This window comes from Athene noctua, chromosome 35 (assembly GCF_965140245.1).
Source record: "Athene noctua chromosome 35, bAthNoc1.hap1.1, whole genome shotgun sequence".
Classification (NCBI taxonomy): domain Eukaryota; kingdom Metazoa; phylum Chordata; class Aves; order Strigiformes; family Strigidae; genus Athene; species Athene noctua.
The window spans coordinates 1,133,326-1,148,827 of NC_134071.1; the positions used below are offsets into that span (position 1 = coordinate 1,133,326).

The 15,502-nt window shown below is 67.3% G+C and overlaps 3 protein-coding genes across 3 annotated transcripts; 1 reads left to right on the top strand and 2 right to left on the bottom strand.

Moving 5' to 3' along the window:
- Window positions 1-320: 320 nt before the first annotated feature.
- Window positions 321-9,077, bottom strand: STRN4 (striatin 4). The gene is made up of 17 exons (XM_074930678.1): window positions 8,874-9,077; window positions 7,839-7,942; window positions 7,664-7,737; window positions 7,506-7,584; window positions 7,214-7,378; window positions 6,958-7,114; window positions 6,089-6,227; window positions 5,893-5,994; window positions 5,685-5,800; window positions 4,985-5,160; window positions 4,847-4,894; window positions 4,644-4,765; window positions 3,654-3,824; window positions 3,427-3,567; window positions 3,232-3,330; window positions 3,043-3,129; window positions 321-2,272 (listed from the first exon to the last, which is right to left on the bottom strand). Exons 1-17 carry the CDS (start codon window positions 9,075-9,077, stop codon window positions 2,103-2,105), a joined length of 2,154 nt encoding a protein of 717 aa, XP_074786779.1. The 3' UTR covers window positions 321-2,102.
- A 924-nt stretch (window positions 9,078-10,001) lies between these two features.
- On the top strand, window positions 10,002-13,231 carry FKRP (fukutin related protein). Its single transcript, XM_074930833.1, has 2 exons — window positions 10,002-10,223; window positions 10,774-13,231. Exon 2 carries the CDS (start codon window positions 10,896-10,898, stop codon window positions 12,372-12,374), a length of 1,479 nt encoding a protein of 492 aa, XP_074786934.1. The 5' UTR covers window positions 10,002-10,223; window positions 10,774-10,895; the 3' UTR covers window positions 12,375-13,231.
- A 193-nt stretch (window positions 13,232-13,424) lies between these two features.
- Window positions 13,425-15,411, bottom strand: AP2S1 (adaptor related protein complex 2 subunit sigma 1). The gene is made up of 5 exons (XM_074930836.1): window positions 15,329-15,411; window positions 14,271-14,420; window positions 13,951-14,064; window positions 13,799-13,858; window positions 13,425-13,675 (listed from the first exon to the last, which is right to left on the bottom strand). The coding sequence occupies exons 1-5, from the start codon at window positions 15,329-15,331 to the stop codon at window positions 13,574-13,576; spliced, it is 429 nt and encodes a 142-aa protein (XP_074786937.1). The 5' UTR covers window positions 15,332-15,411; the 3' UTR covers window positions 13,425-13,573.
- Between the last annotated feature and the right edge of the window lie 91 nt (window positions 15,412-15,502).

Below are 15,502 nucleotides of genomic sequence, written 5' to 3' on the forward strand. Positions count from 1 at the left end.
TCCTTGGGACCCCCCCTCAGTCCTGTGACCCCCCCCCACATCCCTGTGACCCCCCTCATGTCCTTGGGGACCCCCCCATGTGCCCGCCCCCCCCTATGTCCCTGTGACACCCCCCCCCAGTGTCCCAAAAGGGCAATTAGGGGGTTTTAAGGACTGGGGGGGGGGGGCATTAAGGGCTTTGGGGGGGGCAATGGGGGCTTGGGGGGGGGTGTCCCTTGTGTCGTGTGCCCCCCCCAGCAGCAGCACAGGGCTCTTGGCAAAGGGCTTTATTGAGGCACGACCCCCCCCACCCTCCCCACCCCGATCCCCCCCCCCCCCCCCCAAAAGACACCAAATAAATATACAATAAAAAGCAAAACCGGCGTTAAAAAGGGCGATTTTGGGGAGGGGGGGGGCAGAGACAGCATCGAGGGGGGGCCGGGGGGGGCCCCGGACTATCACACAGTGATAAGGCGGCGGTGACGAGCCCCCGGGGGGGGCGATAGGGGTTGGGGGGGGGGCGTCACGGCTGTACAAATATACAAAGGGGGGGGGTTGGGGGGGCCCCAGCTTGGGGTAGTGTTGGGGGGGGGGTGTAGTGCCCCTGGGGGGGGAGTGTAGAACCCCCCAGGGGTAAAATGGAGCCCATTGGGGTCTAAAAGGTCCATAATTACCCCGGGGGGGGAGGAATAAGGCCCATAATTGCCCCCCCGGGGGGTGTAGTGCCCCCCCTTCCTCCCCCTGCAGGGTGAATCCCATAGGTGCCCCCCCAGGGGGTAGATTCAGCCCGTAATTGCCCCCAGATCCGGCGGGGGGGGGGGTACAGAGCCCTTAATTACCCCTGGGGGTATGGAGAGGGCCCCCCCCCCCCCCACCTCCGGCCCCAGCCAGGGGTGAGATGGGCCCACAGGTGCCCCGTGGGGGGGGGGGGCACAGAGGGGCTCTAACTGACCCTGGGGGGGGTACAGAGCCTGTAACTGCCCTGAGGAGGGGGGATTAGAGGCTATAACTGCCCCTGGGGGGTAAAGAGAGCTCAGAACTGCCCCTGGGGGGGTATATAAAGCTCATAATTGCCCCTGGGGGGGGCACAGAGAGCCCAGAGGTGCCCCTGGGACAGACATGCCCGGGGGGGGGGTATACAGAGCCCATAACTGCCCCCAGGAGAGTATATTGAGCCCATAATTGCCCCTGGGGGGGTATATAGAGCTCCTAAGTGCCCTCAGGGGGTTATAGAATCTATAACCCCCCCTGGGGGGGTATATAAAGCTCATAATTGCCCCTGGGGGGGGTACAGAGAGCCCAGAGGGGACCCCCCAGGGTGGTGCAGCGTCTCTAACTGCCCCCAGGGGGGTTATAGAGTCTATAACTGCCCCCAGGGGGGTGCACAGAGGCTCTAATTGCCCCTGGGGGGGGTACACAGAGCTATAGAGGCCATAATGGCCCCCCCAGGGGGTTACAGAGTCTCTAACTGCCCCCAGGGGGGTCACAGAGCCCCTAACTGCCTCCCAGGGGGGGTACAGAGCCCCTAACTGCCTCCCGGGGGGGGTACAGGGCCCATAACTGCCCCCAGGGGGCTGCAGAGAGCCCACAGATACCCCCCCCCCCCCCCCAGGGCAACAAGATTTGGGGGGGGGGTGGGGGTGGGGGTGGGCGCAGGAAGGCAGCAAAGTCCCGAGGCCTCGCTGGGGTGTCACGGGCTGTGCGGGCAGGGGCGGGGGGCACCGGGCTGAGGTGCCACACACGTGTCCTGCGTGTCCCCCCCGGCGCCACACACGTGTCCTGCGTGTCCCCCCCTGGTGCCAGCGTCCCCTCCGGCGCCACACACGTGTCCCATGTCCACCCCTGGCACCACACACGTGTCCTGCATCCCCTCTGGAGCCACACACGTGTCCTGCGTGTCCCCCACGGTGCCACACATGTGTCCTGTGTCCCCCACGGCTCCACAAATGTGTCCTGCATCCTCTCTGGCGCCACACACGTGTCCTGCGTGTCCCCCCAGCACCACACGTGTGTCCTGTGTCCCCCACGGCGCCACACACGTGTCCTGCGTCCCCCACGGCGCCACACACGTGTCCTGCGTCCCCCACGGCGCCACACACGTGTCCTGCGTGTCCCCCCCGGCGTCAGACGAAGACCTTGGCGAGGGCGTCGGCGCCGGCGCTGGCGCTGAGGGCGCGGCGGGGGTGGAAGGCGACGGCGTGCACGGCCTCCTCGTGCTTCTTGCGGTGCGCGGTCAGCTCCTGCACACACGTCTTGTGCGCCAGGTGCCACAGGCGCAGCGAGCAGTCGTGGCCTGGGGGGGACACACGGGGGTAATGCACCCCCCCGGGCGGCTGGGGGGGCCGGGGGCGGTTGAGGTGACAGCGGGGAGGGGACGGGGCGGTGGCGGAGAGCTGAGACCCGGCGCGCTCGTTTCATAGAGGGGAGGAGGGATGGGGACAAGGGTGGGGACAGAGATGGGGATGGGAATGGGGTTGGGGACAAGGAGGATGGGGGCGGGACAGAGATGGGGTTGGGGACACAGAGGATGAGGACAGGGACAGAGAAGGGGTTCAGGACAAGGAGGGGGACAGGGATGGGGACAGGGTTGGGAACAAGGAGGATGGGGAGAGGGATGGGGACAGGAACAGGGTTGGGGACAGGGACAGAGAAAGGGTTTGGGGCAGGGAGGGGGACAGGAACAGGGTTGGGGACAGGGACAAAGGGTTTGGGACAGGGAGGGGACAGGAACAGGGTTGGGGACAGGGACAAGGCTGGGGACAGAGAAGGGGTTGGGGACAGAGAAGGGGACACGGACAAGGTTGGGGCAAAGATGGGAACAAGAATAGAAATGGGGACAGGGACAGGGTTGGGGACAGGGATGGGGACAAGAATAGGGTTGGGGACAGGAACAAGGTGGGGCAGAGTTGGGGACAGAGACAGGAAGGGGGACAGGGACAAGTTGGGGATAGAGTTGGGGACAGGGACACAGAAGGGGTTGGGGACAAGGATGGGGACAGGGAAGCGGTTGGGGATGGGGACAAGAAGGAGGTTGGGGACAGAGTTGGGGACAAGGACACTCACTGCCGGACATGAGGAAGACGCCGTTGGGGTCGACAGCCAAGCAGGTGACAGCGTCCAGATGGGCCACCATGGAGTGAACGACCTGACCTGGCGGGGTGGGGGGGGAGAGATGGGGACAGCAGCGGTGACAGGGACGTCCCCAAGCGCCCCCCCATCCCCGCCGCCCCCCCCCAGACCCCCCCCCCCGACCTGTGCGGTTGTCGAGGAAGCGGATGCCGCGGTCGTCGCTGGCCGTGATGGTGAGGGGCTGCGAGGGGTGGCTCACCACCGCGTTGATCTGGCTGCCGCCTGCGCGGGGACACCGCGGTGTCACCGCCGGGAGGTCGCAGGGGTACGCAAGGGGGACAGAGAACACCCCCCACTACCCTCCCCGGGTTCACTCACCGCCCCCCGGCCGCGCCTCCAGCACCAGGACGGGCCGAGCCGCCTCCACGTCGTAGAGCACCGCGGTGCCCGTGCGGAAGGCGGCCACGGCGTGCGCGGGGTGGGTGGCCGAGAAGGTGACCGAGGTGGGGACGCCGTGTTCTGCGCCAGGACAAAACGAAAACCATAAAAACGGGCGAGGGGAGGTGACAGACACGTCCCCGGGGGTCCCCCCCTGGCGTCCTCACCGCTCTGGGCGTCGTAGGTGCTGAGGCAGGCGCCGTCCTGGCGCCGCGGGTCCCAGATGCGGACGGTGCCGTCGGCGGAGCACGAGGCCAAGCGGTCGCCGGCCGGGTTGAAGGTCAGAGCCCAAACGGCATCACCGTGACCTTCCAGGACGCCGCTGAGCACCCCGGGGTCTGGGGACACGGGGGAAAGGTCACCCCAGGGAGGGGACACACAAGACACACGCCACGGGGACGAAGCGGGGAGAGAGGAGCCCAGGGGATGCTTGGGGCAGGTTTGGGGACACTCAGGGTGGGTTTGGGGACATCCAGGGGACAGGAGAACCTGGGGGACACTCAGGGTGGGTTTGGGGACACCAGGGGACAGGAGTGGGGGATACTCAGGGTGGGTTTGGGGACACCCTGGGGACAGGAGAACCTGGGGGACACTCAGGGTGGGTTTGGGGACATTCAAGACTGCTTTGGGGATACTCAGGGCAGGGCTTGGGGACACCCTGGGGACAGCAGAGCCCAGGGGACACCCAGGTCAGGTTTGGGGACACCCAGGGGAGAGGAGAAGCTGAGGGATGCTCAGAGTGGGTTTGGGGACATTCAGGACTGCTTTGGGGACACCCAGGGGATAGGAGAATCTGGGGGACACTCAGGGTGGGTTTGGGGATACTCAGGGCAGAGCCCAGGGGACACTGAGGGCAGGTTTGTTTGGGGACACCCTGAGGACAGCAGAGCCCAGGGGACAACCAGAGCAGGTTTGGGGACACCCGGGGTGGGTTTGGGGACACCCGGGGGCCAGCAGAGCCCAGGGAACACCCGGGGCAGGTTTGGGGACACCCGGGGCGGGTTTGGGGACACCCGGGGGCCAGCAGAGCCCAGGGAACAACCGGGGCGGGTTTGGGGACACCCGGGGCGGGTTTGGGGACACCCGGGGGCCAGCAGAGCCCAGGGAACATCCGGGGCAGGTTTGGGGACACCCGGGGCGGGTCTGGGGACACCCACCGTAGCCGTCGTAGGGGTCCATGTCGAGGTCGGGCAGGCGCCAGCGGCGGATCCGGGCGTCGACGCCGGCGCTGCAGCACAGGGCAGCATCGCGGCCCATGGCCACGGCCAGCACCGGGCCCCTGCGGGGACAGCGGCGGGTGACGAGGGACCGGGGGCCGTGTCCCCAAAATCCGCCCCTTGGGGCGTCCCCCCAGCTCTACCTGTGCCCGCGGAAGGCGTAAACGGGCTCCACGTCCAGCGCCGCGTTCCTGGGGGGGGGGGGGGACGACACAAGAGCAGGGGGGTGACGACTGCGCCTGAGCGTCCCCTGTCACCCCGCTGTCACCCTCGGCACCCACTTTTTGGGGGCGACGGGTTTCTGGAGGTTCCAGAGCTTGAGGGTGCCGTCCTCAGAGGCGGTGAGCAGCGCGGCCTCGGCGGGGTGGAAGGCCAGGCCCCGCACGGCGTCGTAGTGGCTGCGCAGCGTGAACTTGGGGCTCCACGTCTTCTTCAGGGCGTCCCGGCCCTCCGGCAGCTGCGGGGACACGGCGGGGACGTGGTGGTGGCACCCCCGGGGAACCCGCTTGGGGCTGGGGCGGGCCTTGGGGGGTCAGAGGGTGAAAAGAGGATGGAGGGGGGACGAAAAAAGGGACGTTGTGGGGAGCAGGGGGATGTTTGCGGGTGCTGGGGACGTGATGGGGACAGCGGAACCCGAGGACACTCAGGGATGGGTTTGGGGACACTCAGGGACGGGTTGGGGGGACACACAGTGGGTCTGGGGACACTTTGGGGCCAGTAGAGCCCGGGGGACACTCAGGGTGGGTCTGAGGACACCCTGGTGCCAACTGAGATCAGGGAACACTCAGGGCAGGTTTGGGGACACTAAGGATGGGTTTAGGGACACTCAGGCCACGTTTGGGGACACCCTGGGTCCAGCAGAGCCCAGGAGACACTCAGGGATGGGTTGGGGACACTTTGGGGACAGCAGAGCCCAGGGGACACTCAGGGATGGGTCTGGGGACACCGAGGGCGGGTTTGGGGACGCCCTGGGGGACTCACGTCGCAGCTGAGCTCGTTGTCGTTGGTGACAGTCAGATCCGCCAGGTCCCCGAGGCTGACGGCGCCGCCGGCGATGCTGTCCAGGATGAAGACGTCGGAGGAGATGCCCAAAGAGCCTGGGGGGGGGTGTGGGGGGGCAGCGGATTTGGTGTGACCCCGGGGTGACAGGGACCCCCCCGGGGGGACACGGGGACCCCCCCAGTCGTACCTTCGTGAGGCCGCGGCGGCCCCGCGGCGGCGGGTTTCGGGGGGAGCCCGTCCACGTCCCGCAGGTCGGGCAGGACCCCCCGCAGCCGGCCCCGGCGACTCTCTGTGGGGACACGGGGGGGGGTCACGGGGGGGGGGGCAGCGCCCACCCGGGGGGGGGTCGCAGGGTGACAGGCGGGTCCCCCAAATCCGCTCACCCAGCTCCACGCCCTCCCCGACCCGCCGGCCGGCGCCGTTGTCCCCCGAACCCAGGAAGTCGAATTCGTTGAGGGCGTCCTCGGAGTCTTCATCATCATCCTCATCCTCCACCTCGGGCAGGAGGGGTTTAGGGGTGAGCTGGGGGGGAAAAGGGGGGGGTCAGCACCCATTTCTGGGGGGCGGGGGGACCCCCAAAACCAGCGGAAGGGAAGATGGCGGAAATGGGGGGGCGCAAGGGCCGTTCCCTGCAGCCAAGGGGTTTGGGGGAACCCCGAGGGGTTTGGGGCACCCCCAGGTTTTGGGGAACCCCCCCGCTGGTTTGGGGGGATCCCAGGCTTGGGGGGCACTGAGGTTTTGGAGATGGCAAATTTGGGGACCCCGCACGTTAGAGGGGTGACAGATTTAAGCCTCTCCCCCTTGCCTCCTCAGGTTTGGGGACCCTCCCAGGTTCAGGGACACCCCCCCAAGTTTGGGGACCCTCCCAGGTTCAGGGGACCCCCCCAGATCATAGCGGTACCCCAGTTTTAAGGGTGCCCCCCCCCAGATTTCAGGGATCCCTCCAGGTCTGGGGGACACCCAGGTTTGGGGGATCCCCTTCTAGTTTAGGGAGACACCCCCCCCCAATTTGAGCAGCTCCAGATTTCAGGGCCCCCCCCCCAATATCTGAGGGGTGCTGAAGCTCAGGGGGAACCCCCCCATTTGAGGGGTGCCCACTTTAAGCTCCCCCCCAATTCAGGGAACCCCTCAGATTTGGGCAGGACACACACCCCCCCCCCACCCCTTGTCCAGATTCAGATGCCCTCCTGCCCCTCTGGAGCTGATTTTTGCCCCCCCCCCCCCCCCTTTAATTTTGGGGGGGGCCGCTTGCCTTGACTCGCTGCTTCTTGTGCTGGGGCTGGGCGGGGGGGGGGAGGCTCTCGGCATCCTCGTCCTCGTCGCTGTCCTCGTCCTCGGCACCGGGCAGGAAGGGGACGGGCTCCAGCCCCCCCCCGCCCCCCCGCTCCTCCGTCTCCTTCCCGGCGTTCCTGAGGGGGGGGGGAAGCAGAAAAGCACCCGGTTGGAATTGGGGGGACCCACCCCTAAAAGTTTCCTCTCCCCGCCGCAACCAAACTCCGAGCTCTCACCTCTGGATTTGCTCCTCGATGCGTCGCACCAGCAGCGAGTCGGTGGCCGGGGGGCTACCGGGGGGGGCTACGGGGGGGGCCGGGGGCCCGCGGCCCAGCAGCGAGCGCACGCGGCGGGAGCGCATGTCCAGGATGGTGTCGCTGTACCCCACCTCCTCCAGGTATCTGGGGGGGGACACGGGGACACACACACCCACAAAAAAAAAAGAAAAAAAAAAAGAAAAAAAAAAAGGGGGGTGCTCAGGGCACCCCAAAACCCACCACCCCCCCCCCACGGCCCCCCCCCACTCACTGCCGCAGCAGCTGCCGACCCTCCTTCCAGGCCAGCGGGCCACCGTCCAGCGACGCCACCTCCGCGGGGCCGTTGGACACTGCGGGGGGGGGCGTCGGGGGGGGTCAGGCACCCCGAACCCCCCCGCGCCGCCCCGGTTTGGGGACGGGGACACTCACCCGGCTCCGTCCCCTCCGGTTTTTTCTCGCCGGGCGTCAGGTCGGCGCCGAATTTCAATTTGTGGTACTTGGACCTGGGCGGGGGGACACACGGGTGACGGTGGCCACAAAGCCAGAGGGGGCAGCGGCCCCCCAGTGAGCAAGGGGGGGGTCCCGGCCGCGGTTTGGGGGTCACCTCTCCTGCTTGAGGGCGTATTCCAACATCTTGATGCGTCGCACCAGGTCGGTCTTGAGGTTCTCCTGGCCCTTGCGCTCGCCCTGCAGAAAGGCCACCTGGGCCTGCGGGGACACCGTGGGGACGTTGGGGCCACCATCCTCCCCGGACTGGGCTACCTGGGCCACCCTCCCCCTTTCCCCAGATACTAAAGTTAAGGGGATAAGAAGTGGGGGGGGGGGGGCGCGGGGGGGGGCCCAGAGCATGGAGCTGCTGATGGGAGGGACGATGGTGGCCACAGGAGGGACAGTGGTGGCCCCAAAGCTTGGTGCTAGTCATGGGAGGGACACTGGCGGCCCCAGAGCTTGGTGCTAGTCATGGGAGGGATGATGGTGGCCACAGAAGGAACATGGGTGTCCCCAGAGTCTGGTGCTAGTCATGGGAGGGATGATGGTGGCCACAGGAGGGACACTGGTAGCCCCAGAGTCTAGTGCTAGCCCTGGGGAGGACACTGGTGTCCCCAGATCGTGGTGCTAGTCATGAGAGGGATGATGGTGGCCGCAGGAGGGACAGTGGTGGCCCCAGAGCTTGGTGCTAGCCCTGGGAGGGCTACCGGTGGCCCCAGGAGTGGTGCCAGAAGCCGGGGGCTCGGTGACAGGGGTGGGGGGTCCCCAGAAGCGGGGAGGGGGGACACGGCCGGTGCTCGCGGGTGCGGTGACCCCGTCCCCGTTACTGGGGGTTGGGGTCCCCGATCCCGGGCCGGGGGTCCCTCACACGGGGGCTGGGGGGGCCCAATCCCGGGGGATCCCCGGCACCGGGGCTGAGGGGGCCCAAATCCCGGGCCGGGGGGTCCCTCAGACGGGGGCTGTGGGGGGGGTCCCCGCCCCGGTGCCGCCGGTGCCCGCCCCCCGCTCCCGCCGCCCGGCGGCCATTTCCTCCCAAGATGGCGGCGGCGGCGGCGGCCCCGGTAACCCCCGGTGGGGCCGGAGGGCGGGAGGGGCCGGGGAGGGGGGCCCGGGCTGTGGGGTGGGGGGGTCCCGGGCGCGGCGCCGGTACCTGGAGCTCGGCCCGCTCCGCCTCCCAGCGCCCCTTCTCGGCCTCGAAGCGCGCCCACTCGTGCTGGATGAAGTGCAGGATCCCGGGCAGGCTCAGCCCGCCGCGCCCCGCCGCCTCGGGGCCGGGCCCGGGCGCGGGCCCGGGGGCAGCCCCGGCGGGGGGCGGCTGGGCCCTCGCCGCCGCCGCCGCCCGCTCCGCCGCCATCTCGGCTGCCACAAAGGGAGCCGCGGGGCCGCCGCCGCTTCCTGCCACAAAGGGAGCCGGAACCCGGGGGGCGGCGCCGAGCCCGCCGTTACCGCGGCAACAGCGCCCGCGGGCGGGACGGGGGGTATGGGGGGGTATGGGGGGCATAGGGGAGGTATAGGGGCTTATAGGGGATATGGGGGTTATAGGGGGGTTATGGGGGGTATAGGGGAGATATAGGGGCTTATGGGGGGGTACAGGGGGGTTATGGGGGGATATAGGGGGTTATGGGGGCGATATAGGAGCTTATAGGTGGGTATGGAGGTTATAGGGGGGGTATAGGGGAGATGTAGGGGGTTATGGGGGGATATAGGGTGTTACGGGGGCGTATGGGGGATATAGGGGCTCTAGGGGGTTATAGAGGGTATAGGGGGTTATAGGGGGGTTATCGGGGGGTATAGGGGGACATAGGGGGGTTATGGGGCTATAGGGGGGTTACAAGGGGGTTATGGGGGAGTATAGGGGGATGTAGGCGGCTTATAGGGGGTTATGGGGGACATAGGGGCGTTATAGGGGGGATATAGGGGGGTTATGGGGGAACATACGGAGGTTCTAGGGGGTTATACGGGGGTATAGGGGGGTATAAGGGGATATAGGGGGCTATAGGGGGTGTAGGGGACGGGAGCTATAGGGGATAGGGGCATGGAGGCTATAGGGGGTATGAGGGGATGTAGGGGGGGATGGGGCTATGGGGGGTATAGGGGCTGCAGGGGATGGGGGCTATAGGGGTGTATGGGAGCTATAGGGGACGGGGCACACAGGGAGCTGTTGGGGCTATAGGGGATGGGGGGCTATGGGGGACTGGGCAAGGGCACATATGGAGCCTGTGGGGGTGTATAATGGATAGGGGTGCACTGGGGTTCAGGGAGGCTGCAGAGGGGACGTATGGGGCACATACAGTGTTCGTGGGACCTATGGGAGCGTAGGCAGGCGCAGAGCGAGCCTGGGGGAGTGCACGGGGCTGTATAGAGACATACAGGGACACACACGCGGGTCCATAGGGGTCTATAGGCTCACACACGCGGTGCGGGGCAGGCATATAGGGGTATATAACCGTATGTGCACGCAGGTGCAGGGATAGGCGTGCACGCACATCTATAGGTGCAGGTGCGTGTGTCGGGGCGTACACAGGGCACCTATAGGCCCTGGATATAGGTGCCCATCCTGCGTATCTATAGGTCCCCCTCCTGCACAGCTAGAGGTGCTCCTCCTGTGTATCTATGGGTGTATCTATAGGTGCCTACCCTGTGTATCTATGGGTGTATCTATAGGTGCCCACCCTGTGTATCTCTAGGTGTATCTATAGGTTCCTCTCCTTATATCTATAGGTGTATCTATAGGTGCCCACGCTGTGTGTCTATGGGTGTATCTATGGGTCCCTCTCCTCTCTCTCTAGGTCTGGCGCCTATAGGTGCAGCCCCGGGGCCGCAGCCCCTGCATTTACCCATATAGGGGCCGCCCTTAGAGCTGGGGGGGGGGGTAGCACCCGTATAGCATTGCTATAGCAACCAAGGGTGGCGTTACCACGGCAACCTCACCAGGCTCAGCTTGGGGGGGGGTACCCTAGGCCCCCGAAGTGGGGGGGGTCGTTACTGGGCAGCCTCATTAATTAGTCTCCTCATTAATGTTTTCTCCCCCCCCCCCCTCCTTTTTCCAGCGCCGCCGCCGAGACGCCCCCCAGCTCGTGACACGCGTGGCAGCACCATCAGGACCCACCCGGGCCGTTAATTAATTAGTGAGTTAATTACTGAGCGCACACACACACACACACCCCCAGCCATGCGGGTGACACCGTGCCAGGCTGCCCTGGCCGGGGCCATCGGCCTCAACCTCCTCCTCCTCTTCTGCGCCTGGCGGGGGGGTCCGGGGGGGCCCCCCCCTCCTTCGTGCCGCCCCCCCCGCGGCCTCCCCGGCGTCACCGTCCTCCTGCGCGAGTTCGAGGATTTCGAGAACGATCTGGCGGGCACGGCCCGCTCCTTCGCCGCCTTACCGGTGCCGGTGGTGGTGGTGGCCGAGACGGCGCCGTACCCGCCGGTGCCGCTGCCGCCGGGCGTGGGGCTGTGGCCGTTACGCCCCGAGCCCGACCGCCCACCGCCCCTGGCCCGCCCCGAGCTCCTGGTCCGCACCCGCCACGTGGCCCTGGTCCCCGACGGGGCCCGCGCCGCGCCCGGGCTGCTGGAGCGCATGAGGGACGCCTTAGAACGCGGCGGCGATGGCGACGAAGACGGCGAGACGCGGGTGGTGGCGGCGCCGGTGGGGCCGTCGCCGTTGCGGTGCCTGCGCCTGCGGTGGGAGCGGCGGGAGTGGACGGCGCGGTACGGCCGGGCGGCGCCGGGGGGGCTGTGCGGGGCGGCCGAGGGGCCGGCGGTGCTGCTGCTCCGCACCCGCGACCTTTTCTCCCTCCCGTTCCCTTTGACGCGCCCGGCGCCGGCCGCCATCTTCCTGCAGGCCGCGTTACGCCGGTGGCGGCTGCGGGTGCTGCCGGTCGCCTTCCCGGCGGCTCGACGGGCCCCGTTGTCCCCGCACGGGCGGTGGAAGAGCGAGACCCTGGCGGAAACGCGCCGGCGGCGGCTGATGCGCGACCTCGGCGTCAAGCGGGAGGTGCTGGCCGACGGGCGGGAGCGCTGGTACGGCTGCGGCAAGGAGACGCCGCGGTGCTTCGGCACCGTCCACGCCCGCACCCCCCAGTACCTGCTGGAGGGGCGCTGGACCCCCCCGTGCTGCCTCCGGGCCCTCCGGGAAACCGCCCGGCACGTGGCGGCGGCGCTGGAGGCGGCCGGCGTGCGGTACTGGTTGGAAGGGGGGTCGTTACTGGGAGCCGTGCGCCTGGGCGACATCATCCCCTGGGACTACGACGTGGACCTGGGCATCTACCGCGAGGACGCGGGCAAGTGCCGGTGGCTGGCGGCGGCGGCGGCGGGGGCGGCCGTGGAGGACCCCGAGGGTTTCCTCTGGGAGAAGGCGCCCGAGGGGGAGTTCTACCGCGTGCACTACAGCCGCAGCAACCGGCTCCACGTGGACCTGTGGCCCTTCTACCCCCGCGGCGGGGTGATGACCAAGGACACGTGGCTGGGGCACCCCCAGGACGTGGAGTTCCCCGAGCGGTTCCTGCGGCCCCGCGTGCCGCTGCCCTTCGCCGGCTTCACCGCCATGGCGCCCAACCACGCCCGCGCCTTCCTCGAGCTCAAGTTCGGGCCGGGAGCCGTGGAGAACCCCGAGTACCCCAACCCCGCCGTCAAGCGCCTGGCTGAGGACTGAGGGGGGGTGTGTCCCCCCCCACCCTGTGACAATAAACCCTGCGGTGACGCCCTCGGGCCTCCTCTCGCGGCAAAGCCCCGGCCCTGCATGACACCCCCGGGGGGGGGTCCCCTCTGCCACAGGGTGAGGGGCTCCCCAATCCATCCCGGGGGTCCCCCATCCATCCTGGGGGTCACCAGAAGTTCCTGGTTCATCCCAGAGCTCCCCAATTCATCCTGGGGGTCCCCACTTGGCCCCAGGGCTCCCCAATCCATCCTGGGATTCCCCCCACCCATCCTGGGAGTCACCAGAAGTTCCCGGTTCATCCCAGGGCTCCCAAATCCATCCTAGGGGTCCTCCCATCCACCCTGGGGGTCCCCAAGAGTTCCCAGTTAACCCCGGGGGATCCCCCCATCCATCCTGGGGGTCCCCAGTTAACCCCAGGCGTCTCCCATCCACCCTGGGGGGCCCCCCAGCCATCCTCAGCCCCCCCAGTGGGGGGGTTCCCTCTGCCATCCTACCTGTCCCTGGTCACCCCTCGGGGTCCCCAGGAGTCCCCCCCATCCATCTTGGGGTCCCCATGCTATCCTGGGGGAGTCCCCCCAATCACCCTCAGGGTCCCCAGTTAACCCCAGGGGCCCCCCCCACTCTTCTTGGAGTCCTTCTGCCACCCTACCTGTCCCCAGCCACCCCTCAGGGTCCCTGGGGGTCCCCCCCCCCATCCACCCTGGGGGTCCTCTCTGCCACCCCACCTGTCCCCAACCACCCTGGGGTACCCCAGTACTTCCTGCCCCCCCCAAGTACCCTGAGGTCCCCCCCAATCCATCCTGGGGGTCCCCAGCCCCCCCCAGAAGTGACAGAGGCAGAGGAGTGGGAATGGGGTGGAGGCGGGGGGCAGTGACCCCCTTGCCCCAGCTTGGGGGGGTCCCAGCCAAGCCCCCCACCCCTGGCAGGACAAAGGGAGGGTGGGAGGGGGGGTGATCCTTGTGCCCCCCCAGTTTTGTGCCAAGGCAGAGGCAGGTTTTTCCTCCCCCGCCACAGGCGGGGGCTGCGGCACCTCACAGCCACGTTTATTCACAACACGACGATGGGGATGTGAAAAGGGGGAAGGGGGGGACACACACACACACACGACACCAAGAGCCCCGTGCCACCCCCCTGGGGGGTCCGAGGAGGAGGAGGGAGAGGAAGGCTGGGGGGGTGGATTTTTTGGTCCCTGTTCATTCCAGCGACTGCAGCATCAGGAGCTGCTTGAGCACCTTGGTCTGGCTCGTCTCCCGGATCTCCCCGGCCAGGAACATCTCGTCCACCACCGTGTAGACCTACAGCCGGGCCCCAGCGGCGTGAGGGGACCCCCCCGAACCCCCAAAACCCCCAGCCTGGGGTGGGGGCTCCCCCAAATCACGAGGAAACTCCCCCCCCACCCCCCATCCCTTTTTCCTCACCTTGTAGAAGTTGAAGACCAAGTCGAGCTCGCAGACATTGTGGAAATATTCATTGAGGACCTGCGCGGGGACACACACACACACAAATGAGCTCATTAGCGTGGCCACATTGATTAAAACCCGGGGAGGGGCACGGGGGGCGATCTCCTCACCTCCACGAAGTTGTGGATGGCTTCGAGGTACGCCAGGTTGTTGTCGGTGACGTCCACGCAGATGCAGAAGTAAAGCCCCGCGTAGCGGCGGTAGATGATCTTGAAATTGCGGAACTGGGCGTGGGGGGGGACGTTAAAAAAGGGAACTGGGAGCACTGGGAGGGCTGGGGCGGCGCCGAGCAGGGCTGCACGCTCCAACCCCGCAGCAGAAACGTCCAGCGCTCGGGCTCGAGGCCGATCCTGGCGCTCTGGGATGAGGGAATAAAAAAAACCCAAAAAGGGGGATTTGGGGGGGAATCGGGGTGTTTTGGGGCCGTTACCTCCACGAAGTTGGTGTGTTTGGCGTCGCGGACGGTGACGACGGCATGAACCTCCTCGATCAGCTTCTGCTTCTCGTCGTCGTCGAACTGCATGTACCACTTGGCCAGGCGGGTTTTCCCGGCCCGGTTCTGGATCAGGATGAAGCGGATCTGAGGGGGAAAAACAAAATGGGGGGGGGGCCTCCTCTCTTTTTTTGGGGGGGCGTATTTTGTGTTTCCACAAATGTCTCCCTATAGGGACGCTGTAAAAGACAACACACACGCACACAAACTGTTCTGCCCCATGCAGCGCTCGGGCCCCCCCCCCCTCCTTTTAAAAGTCATTCACTGAGGACACTCTGGGGGTCCCCCCCGAGCTTCCCCACCCCAAGGGGGACCCCAATAACCCCTCCTCAGAACCACACCATAATGGGGTGCCCCCCTGCTGCCCTACCCCACGGGGCGGGGAGGACGACCACATAACCCCCAAGCCCCACTCGCCACATATGGCCCCCCCGAGCCACCTCGCACCATGGAGCGCCCCAATATCCCCCCAATAGAGACCCTACAACGGGGGGGCCCAAAGGCCTATTCCCCCCCCCCCAGGCCTATTCTACCCCCCCAGGCCTATTTCTCCCCACCAAAGCCTGTTTCTCCACCCCAGGGCCTATTCCCCCGCCCCCCCCCCCGGCCTAATTCCCCCCCCAGGGCCTACTACCCTCCCCTAAGGCCTATTCCCCCCCCCCCCAGGCCTACTCTACCCCCCCCCAAAGCCTATTCCCCCGCCCCACGGCCTACTGCCCCCCCTAGTCCTACTTGCCCCCCCCTCAAGCCCTATTCCACCCCCCCCAAGCCCTATGCCTCCCCCTCCAGGGCCTACTGCCCCCCCCAGTCATACTTGTTCCCCCCTCAAGGCCTATTCCCCCCCCCCCAAGCCTATTTCCCCCCACCAAAGCCTATTTCCACCCCACCCCGGCCTACTGCCCCTCCAAGTCCTACTTGCCCCCCCTCAAGGCCTATTCCCCCCCCAAGTCCTACTTGCCCCCTCTCAAGGCCTACTGCCCCCCCAATCTCCTCACCATGGCGGTCCCGGCCCGTGCCCCCCCCCCGCGGCACTCTCGGGACGGACCCGCCCCCCGACTCCGTCCCGCCGGATATCCGGTTGGGCCGCGGTGCACACTGGGATTGGTAGTTCCGGGGCGGGAAGGCGACTTTATTTCTCTGGACTACATTTCCCGGCGGGCGTTGCGCGC

What these genes read in the sequence shown, in the direction of transcription:
- STRN4 (XM_074930678.1), bottom strand. Translation starts at nt 9,077, where the DNA reads ATGGCGGCGGAGCGGGCGGCGGCGGCGGCGAGGGCCCAGCCGCCCCCC. An exon ending in GCCGCCGCGGCCTCACGAAG is followed by an intron (nt 5,801 to 5,892) that starts GTACGACTGGGG and finishes ACCCCCCCCCAG; the next exon opens with GCTCTTTGGGCATCTCCTCC. An exon ending in CTTCCTCGACAACCGCACAG is followed by an intron (nt 3,130 to 3,231) that starts GTCGGGGGGGGG and finishes CCACCCCGCCAG; the next exon opens with GTCAGGTCGTTCACTCCATG.
- FKRP (XM_074930833.1), top strand. Translation starts at nt 10,896, where the DNA reads ATGCGGGTGACACCGTGCCAGGCTGCCCTGGCCGGGGCCATCGGCCTC.
- AP2S1 (XM_074930836.1), bottom strand. An exon ending in AACACACCAACTTCGTGGAG is followed by an intron (nt 14,065 to 14,270) that starts GTAACGGCCCCA and finishes CCCCACGCCCAG; the next exon opens with TTCCGCAATTTCAAGATCAT. An exon ending in TGGTCTTCAACTTCTACAAG is followed by an intron (nt 13,676 to 13,798) that starts GTGAGGAAAAAG and finishes GCCCGGCTGTAG; the next exon opens with GTCTACACGGTGGTGGACGA.